General features: G+C 39.4%; 2 protein-coding genes across 2 annotated transcripts; both read right to left on the bottom strand.

Moving 5' to 3' along the window:
* Positions 1–2,398: 2,398 nt before the first annotated feature.
* GCK72_014065 (uncharacterized protein) lies at positions 2,399–3,445 on the bottom strand (the record flags this gene model as incomplete). The annotated part of the gene is made up of 6 exons (XM_003107796.2): positions 2,399–2,548; positions 2,595–2,735; positions 2,782–2,919; positions 2,966–3,130; positions 3,180–3,338; positions 3,422–3,445. 6 exons carry the CDS (start codon positions 3,443–3,445, stop codon positions 2,399–2,401), a joined length of 777 nt encoding a protein of 258 aa, XP_003107844.1.
* Positions 3,446–3,921: 476 nt separating this feature from the next.
* GCK72_014064 (uncharacterized protein) lies at positions 3,922–8,586 on the bottom strand (the record flags this gene model as incomplete). The annotated part of the gene is made up of 8 exons (XM_053730125.1): positions 3,922–3,990; positions 4,058–4,216; positions 4,262–4,768; positions 4,851–6,500; positions 6,605–7,397; positions 7,563–7,737; positions 7,790–8,054; positions 8,134–8,586. 8 exons carry the CDS (start codon positions 8,584–8,586, stop codon positions 3,922–3,924), a joined length of 4,071 nt encoding a protein of 1,356 aa, XP_053584897.1.
* Between the last annotated feature and the right edge of the window lie 512 nt (positions 8,587–9,098).

Genomic DNA, 9,098 nt, shown 5'->3' with positions numbered 1-9,098 from the left:
CTGGAGAATATACACAGGTTTGTTGGTTCCTCTGTTCACAAAAGCTATATTTATCTTTTCAGATGGCTGGTCGAGCAGGAAGACGTGGCCTAGATTCAACGGGAACAGTTGTCATCATCTGCAAAGATCAAACTATTCCTCTACCAGATGTTCTCAAAAATTTGATTAGTGGTCAAGCCCTTCGTTTGGAAAGCAAATTCCGTGTTACCTATTCTATGATTCTCAATCTGCTTCGTGTTGAGCAATTGAAAATTGAAGACATGCTTCAAAGAAGTTACGTGGAAAGTGATTCGTTGAGAGAGTCCAAGGATAAACAGAAAATGTTGAAAGAATTGAAGAAGAGCCTAGAAGAAATGAAACTTGTTGAATGTGAAACATGTACACCAAATTCTCAACTTCGAGATTATCACGACGCGTTAGCAAATTACGTTCTGAAGCGAGAATCTATTTGGCCGAAGTTGAATGATGAAAACGTTATCAACAAGTTCTTATGCTCTGGACGTTTCGTGATTGTGAGCAATGCCCAGTTCCAACTTCACAATGAATGTGTTTTGATTATTAAAGAATTAAATAACAAGTCATTGCAGGTGACTAATTTTCATTTGACTTCATACAACCGTATTTACAGGTACTTGTTGTTTCAAAAGATGCTAATGAGACGACACAGAAAATTATGGACGCAGCGAACTTCATAAAACAACCGAAAACCGTGAGTATCTTCCATTCGATGTATTGTCATGAACACTTGTTTCAGGATATCAATTGGCTTTCTGAACAAAATTCAATTCTGTGTACAACTAAATTCGGAACTCGGGGTGCTGCTTTTTGTCCGACAAATGTGCGTAGTTTCAGACTGTGCGATGTTCCTTTGTCAAATATTGTTGCGATAACCAAAAAGGTTATTAAAAACATTCAATCTGTAGAAGTATTGCAAGAATTCAGTATGCTACAAATTCCAAGATTCCGGTGAGATTTTACGAAAATAGTAATTCTAACGTCTAATGTTCATCCAGAGATCGTGAAGTGTCCGACAATGTGAAGAAGCTGCTCCAACAAGTTATCACTACTGCAGCAGGAGTGGCATCTAAAGAGGTTGAGACATACACGTGGAAAGAACTCAGAGGATACTGTCAAAATCTTGATCTTTCTTTTGATGCCGACTGGATGGAGTCTGTGGAATCTGAACTGAATGCTCCAAGAGCGTTCCCAGCGCGTCATTGTACACGTTTTGAAGATCATGTGAGTTATACTAGTGGGATAGCATTTTTAGAACTAACTTCAAATTCCAATTTCAGTTTGCCATAATACGCGAACGTATTCGAATTGAAAGAAAAATCAAAACTCTCGAATACGATCTCTCCAGTGATGCTCTACGGCTCAGTGAAGAATACCAAAATCGTCTGAAAGTTCTCGAATCACTTAACTTTGTGGAGAAGAAAATGGTCAGCTTGAAAGGAAGAATTGGTTGTGAAATTCATCATCAAGAACTTCTGATCACAGAGCTCATTCTCGATTATAAATTCCATAAAAGATCTCCACCAGAGTTAGCAGCTTTGCTATCAACATTGACATGTCAATACAATTCTGGAAGAGAATTACAGTTTGCACCTGACAGTGTTTTCGGAGAAGTACGATTCTGAAATTTTATTCAGAAAATGAAAATAATTAAATACTTTTTCAGATCAGAGAAAGTGTAAATTCAGTGCTGAGTCGACTGGAAGCAGTTGCTTCCAAACACAAGTCACATATTTCGGATTTAGGAAGTGAAATACGATTCGATCTCATGGAAGTTGTCTATGAATGGGCTAAAGGAACGGTGAGTAAGACAAATTATTTATTGTTCTTTGCATTATCATTTTTCAGCCGTTCTATCGAATTATGGAAATGACGGATTGCCAGGAGGGTCTTATCGTCAAATGTATTCAGAGACTTGATGAAGTTTGCAAGGATGTCAGGTATAGGATTCAAAATAGCTGAATTTCGCTACATTTTTTCTACAGAAATGCCGGCCGAATCGTCGGAGATCCAGCTCTCGTGGAAAAAATGGAAGAAGTCAGTGCTTCAATCCGAAGAGATATTGTATTTGCTGCATCCCTGTATACTACGGTCTAATTACCTGTGATTATTGTTGAAAACCGGGTTTTTAATTTTTTCGAATGTTTAAGAAATTGCAATAAATAAACATTGTAGTAAATCGATTTTCTCATTCTATAGAGGTCTTTCCCCCTATTCGCCCAATTTTGAGATGAAAGAGAATGTAGTTCTCAAAATTTACTTGAGATGCGACTGTTGAGGTTAGCATCTTCATGATATGAAAATAATACATACATGATTGCAAAAATGAAACAAATTTATCTAATCACTGAACACAAAAAAAACCGTAAAAAACTGAAAGTGCTTATGCTGGCATACGAAGTGCACCGTCGAATCGGATTGTCTCTCCGTTCAAATACTGGTTTTCAATAATATGTTGGACCAGAGCTCCGTACTCGTGTGGATGTCCGAGACGGGATGGATTTGGAATGAGTTGAGCTAGGAATGTCTTCACCTAAATAGATTTTAATAAATATATTTTCGTATGGATTATAACAGACCTTTTCGGGAAGCGAGGAAAGAAGTGGAGTGTCCATGAGTCCTGGAGCAATCGTGTTGAATCTGATACCGTCTCCGGCAAAGTCACGAGCCAATGGAAGCGTCATTCCCACAATAGCTCCTTTTGAAGCCGAATAAGCTGACTAGAAATTTACTCATAGCATCGATTACTTAAGAAAATGCGGATACCTGACCGGTCTGTCCATCAAATGCTGCAACAGAGGCCGTATTGATAACAACTCCTCGTTGTCCATTTGCATCTTTTTCGTGTTCACCCATCAGAGCAACTCCGTGACGAATGACATTGAAAGTTCCCAACACGTTAACCTGGGAACAGTTGTTTTATTGAAAACCTTTCCGATAGCAAGCCTACATCCATAGTCTGACGAATTTTCTCGAAATCAACATGCTTCTTCTTCTGAACGGAGTAGAGCTTGAAAGCGTAGGCGATTCCTGCACAATTGACGAGAGCATCGAGGCGTCCATATTCCGATTGCACTTTTGCGAAAGCTGCCTTAATTTCGTCTTCGTTGGTGACCTAAAATTGTAAGTTGCGAAGGTATTTGGATCGCCACTATTCAACTAACTGAAGCTGGAGTAAAGATGGCTCCTATTTCTTTGGCAACTTCAGCTCCTTTTGATTGAGGAAGATCGAGAATAGCAACTCTAGCTCCTGCTTTAGCCAAAACTTCGGCAGTTCCCTTACCAAGACCAGAGGCACCTCCAGTGACTAGAGCAACGAGTCCCTGAAATACATGAATTAGCAGCTCCTGACGAATTCACCCGAACGAAATGGTTATTATCGTGATGGTCAGATCATGAAACGTACCTTTGTACTTCTGAGAGCAGCCATTTTCCGAGTTTTCTGTAATAAAATCAGTAAACTCGAGGAACTAAGAGTTTCGAAAGTACGATGCGGCTAAACACAACACATGAAATGAAAGAATGATTGCTGATAGAATTGCGATGTGAAATTTTTATTCTGATTCAGATAAATGAAACTAATTGACAACACTCATTCGGGTTGAATAAATAAAAATCAAACTAGAACGAATCTTTTTTGAATGGAGATTCTTCACACGAAAGAGGAAGGCTAGCGACTGTGTAAAAACGTCTGCGAGGAAGAGACGCAGATATATAAGCGAAGAAAGGGCGATGAGAGAGAGTGGCGACTAGAGGCTGATAAGAAAAAAGGACAGGAAGAGAAGCGGGCGTTTTTATAGTGACAGCTCAAAAGATTAGACATCATAGAACAGGAGGAGATACAAGTACTGTATGGAACTTATTAATAGTCAAATGAATCAAGATATTGGAATAACTGTATTTCAATCACTCGTAGTCATAATCACCGCGTTCATCCGGATTTCGATTAGCTGCACGGTACTCCGACGTTGAAGGCTGGAATGAGATAATTATTATAAGGATGGTACACTAGTTGAGCAAATTCTGGAATGAATGATATCACCTGTTCTTCGTCCATGAACTCATCATGTACTTCCCGCTTGATTCTTTTAAGTGGGGGAGCTTCACTGGGAGATCCTAAATTAGTTTTTTGCGAAGGGACAGTGTGCGAACTTTGTGGTTCTTGTTTGATAACCACTGCTGGCTTCGATGCACTTTTGACCTGAAAGAAACAATAATATGTGCTCTCTGAAAATAAACGACCCACTTTATCATACTGTTCCTTCCACATCCTTGCTATAATTTTGGAGTTATCATAAATTTCACTGTCCTCTTCATTGAACGTTTGCGCATTGTTAACTAGCAATATCATATCATCATTTACTTCGTCTATTGTTGCGTATCGTCCAGTTTGAAGTTTTCTGTTGATGCGATCAAAATCCATTGGCTGTGAAATTTCCTTATAGTACTCAGGAAGCTCTCTTTTAGTTGGGAGAGTTTGGAAAGGTTCCGCGATAACTTCCCCGTCCTCATCGGTGTATTCCAAAATAACTGCCAACATTTGGTTGACTTTGCTTTGCAACTCAATATCTGGTTTTATCCTTTTCTGCTGCATGACAATGTCGTCCATTGAGTCGTCGTTTTCACCGAGTCCGGCCATTTTTCTCTTCCGTTGTTTTTTTCTTTCGGCGATAGTCCGCTCATTCTCATCTTCAATCTCTTCAACACGTTGCATAAACTGCTCTTCAGTCATCAGATCGGTAGCGTAGTCAATCTGAAATTGAAAACAAGTTGATTCTAATTTTTCGAATAGACATATGATTCAATAAAAATTTTCCGTTAAAAACAATATTCACCTCTTTGCGTCGTCTTCTCTGATTTGGAGTTTCTTCGACAATCTCTCGACCTTCTTCCCTAGCTTTTTCCATTTCTTCATAATCGCATGTCAGTTTCACTAGGTTCTCAGGAATTTCTTCTTCTTCTAGGAGACGTGGCTTCCTGTTTTTTTGATGAGCTTCTTCACGTCGACGAGCGATATCCATATCTTGAAAAATGTTGAATTCGTCTTCAGAACGTGCGACCATCTGATTTACAGACTCATCGTCTGGAAGTTCCTCATCTTCTTCCTCCTCGCCGTCTGCCCGAATGATATCTTCAAGCATTTGCTTCCTTTCAGCTCCAGTCGAACGTTGATCGAACTTTCCTGCTTGAATGACTTTCTCATCGACGTTCAACTTATATCGAGCTGCGGCAAGAATCTTTTCTTCGACAGAGTTGGCTGTGATTAGACGAAGTACTCGAACTTCCTTCTTCTGACCAATACGATGAGCTCGATCCTGCGCCTGCATATCCTGATGAGGATTCCAATCCGAATCGAAAATAATGACAGTATCAGCGGTCTGCAAGTTGAGACCAAGACCTCCGGCTCTGGTTGAAAGCATGAAAAGAAAGTATTTGCTATCTGGTGCGTTGTACAGAGTCAGTAGGTCTCCACGTTCATCGGGTTTCGTTGAACCATCTAGACGGAGATATGTATGATTTCTGAAGTTTAAGTAGTCCTCGAAAATTGTCATCATAGATGTCATTTGGAAAAACATAAGCACACGGTGACCGGTTGCTTTGAGTTTTGGAAGAATACGATCGAGAAGTTCTAATTTTCCAGCCACTCGCATCAAATCAAGTCCACCAACATGATTGACTTTCCAGGATGTTCGACATGATTCCTCAATGGTTGGAAAGAGGAACGGATGATTGCAAAGTTTGCGAAGTTGAACAATGGTGTTCATCAAAGAACGAGCTCCAGATGAAGTTTTACCATCTAGGAGTACTCCATTTTTCATAGATCGATACATAATCTTTTGAAGAGCTGACATATCACATTTGATAACATATTCAGTTTTGTCAGGTAGCTGCGACTCCACTTCTTTTTTGAGACGTCTCAGCAAAAATGGGCGCAATACTTTGTGCAACCTTCTGATAATCAGCATAGTCTCTTCTTGATTCAATTCCACTTTCTCACCAGTCGTTGCGAAAGGAGCATTAAACCATTGTTCGAAAGTTCCACAAGATGAAAAAATCTTTGGAAGCAAGAAGTTGAGAAGTGCCCACAGTTCAGGAAGTTTGTTTTGAAGAGGTGTTCCAGTGAGCAAAATGCGATGTTGAGCATGGAAATGTGCATTTAACATGACGGTAAGTTTGCAATTGTGATTTTTCAGACGATGACCTTCATCGATGATCATATATTTCCAGCGAATTTTTCCAAGTAATGCTTTTTCTCTGATGACGTATTCGTAGGTAGTCATCAACACGTTGAAAGCACCCTTTCTGATCTGGGCTTCAACTCGACGACGAGCATCTTTTGTACCTTTGTAGATGACCGCGGTCACAGATGGTGCCCATTTGGCAAATTCGGACTGCCAATTGGAAAGAGTAGACAACGGCACAATTACGAGGTATGGACCATTGTTTTGCTTCACTTCCATCAAGTAAGTAATAAGGGAGATGGTCTGAAAATGTTTTAGTATTATGTTTTGCTTATTTTGTTAAGAAACACACGGATTGGAGGGACGAGAGTTTTTAATTTTCGAAACTACATTTAATTTAAACTCACTTGAATTGTTTTTCCTAAACCCATTTCGTCGGCAAGAATTCCATTCAAATTATTGTTATGTAGCGAAATCATCCATTCCAAACCCTTCAGTTGATACGGTTTCAGTTGAAGATTAGGATTACCACCACCCATTGTAGCGTGTTGTTTAACAATCTTTTCTTTGATTCTGTGAGCTGTTGCATAATAGTCGGCCATTTGCTTTTTCGTTCTTTGATCATATTCGTCTTCTTCATTTCTTGCTTTCTCAATTATCATCTTCGCCTTTGTTTCGTCGTCCATTCCAGCATACTGATCGTCTTTTTCTTCTACTCGTTCTTCAACGACATGTGTCTCATTATCATCTTCGTCGTCATCACTGAGCTGATCACGTGGGATCAACTCGTACCCCGGATGAGTTTCCAGCCAGAATTCAACTTCTTCAGGTTTCGGAGCATGATCACCTGTAATAATTTTTCCAGTGCTGATCTCCCTCACATGAACTCTTGCTTCGTCGTCCATTTGGCTTCTTTCAAACTTTTTGTCATCCTTCTTTTTCTTTTTCTCTGTTGTTTGATGTTGACGGACCAGTGAACAAAGAGAATCAACATATTCATCGGTTTGTTGAAGAAGGTACACAAGGCGCTGATCTTTTTTCTCATCCAGAAGCGCACGATATCCTTCTTCATCTTCTTGCATAAGCTTTTGCATACGAAGCTTCTCATTACGAGCTTCATCTTTCTTGCGTTCCGCCTCGTATTTCTGATGATGAAGCTTGATAGCCTTCTGCGTTTTAGAGATTTTAGCTGCATTGTTTCTGGAAAAATGTAATTCGAAGTTTTTGGAGAATGACTAGCGATAAGAACTGGATGTTTTGAATGAAAAATATCTACATCGTTTCAATTATAAGATTTTTTGAATAACTCCACTGAGTGTTTCAGATCGAACGCTTGAAAAAAGCACGTGAACTTCTAAATCTCACCTGTGGTACTCCTTAAAGTCCCTGAAATGTTGTACAATAGAGTGCATCAAGTTGGAATGTTTCTCTCTTCTCCTCTTCTCTTGATCCATTTTCAGCTGTTTTTCCAATGTTTCAGTTAGACGAGCTTCGCGAAGAGTCTGGCGTTTTGTGCGACGATAAATAGCAGGATCGAGAGCTGTGCGTAGCGTAGTATCTCGAATCATGAAAGAAGTCACTTCGTTCCTAACCTGAAACTTGAAATACGTTTGATTCGAAATCCACTCTTACATGAATTTGTAAGTTAGTCAATCGTAGTGCACGTAATTCGATTTCCGCCTTCAATCGTATATGCTCTGGAATATCAGCGGGAAGATTACTGAGTGATTTCATACGAAGCCCAATTCTGTTCTGAATCATGTTTTCACGTTGAGTTAACATTTTGAAAGGATCGACTCCAGGAGGGACTTGAAGTTCCGTTTGGCGATTGAAACGAGATTGATGAATTGATAGAACCTGAAATACTGAAGTGGCGTGAATTGAACGACACATGCGTAGACATAAAATAAGATGACTTGCTAAAACTTTTTCTCACCTTCATCAAATCATACGGTAGCTTCTCTCCATTTTCAGCTTCTCCGGGATACTTGTATGGCTCTGGTAGTAACGTGGTTTGTTTCGGTGGGAGTTTAACAGCACTGGAAATTAAATAATCTGGGACGTTTTCATTTCGAGCCAAATGACGGTATGCTGCGACTTGAGCTCTTAGCTGCTTTAATTGAAGAGGTGTTAGTTCGGTGATTCCTATGGAACTGTTTGAACTCATACTGCCAGAACATGATGGAGGTGGTCCTGCTTGAAGTATCTGCTTCAAACTTCGTGCTTTCGCGTGTCGGGGGTCATTCTGTAGGCCTCGCACTTCCATTGTACTGATGACGCTCTCCAATTTTGATAGTGTCGCTAGAAGATTACTGCTCACTGTATAATCTGTCACTTCCCCAATTTGCTCGGGTAGAGCAGTTGATTGCTCGAACCCCCGGCCACTCATATCCTGTTTTTGAATTCAGTTCTGAAACAATTAACGTTTTTTTGGTCACGAAACAAAAACCGAACAAAAAACGTGATAAGCATTGTCAAAAATAGAGAAAATCAGACAGTTACTGCTGAAGAATTAGTCAGACCAAGTGAGAGTTTCTTGGTATAAATAACGTTTCAAGAAAAATCTTGACTTCCTTTCTAATTGCAATAAATATCTGGTTTACACCAAAACTAATTTTATTCTACTATTATTCTAATAATTGTAATCACATTAATTTCCTGTCGGAAAGATAGAACAAGGTTGATGACGACGTAAATTTACTATTAGACGGGAATTTTTCTCGTGTGATATTGAAAAAAAACCGCCGTTACAGTAGTTATTGCCTTCGTGGCGAGACCAATGTGAAACATTATATTATCTGCGTCTTTCAAAACTGTATTTTTGTAATCATATTTCTCACCAATAATTGATTTTCTCTGGTCATTAAAATAGATTTCACAAATTATTCTGCATTTTACGAA

The sequence above is a fragment of the Caenorhabditis remanei genome, chromosome IV (assembly GCF_010183535.1).
Source record: "Caenorhabditis remanei strain PX506 chromosome IV, whole genome shotgun sequence".
Classification (NCBI taxonomy): Eukaryota; Metazoa; Nematoda; class Chromadorea; order Rhabditida; family Rhabditidae; genus Caenorhabditis; species Caenorhabditis remanei.
Note: the sequence above shows the minus strand (reverse complement) of the source record. Positions and strands in the feature narration are given on the sequence as shown.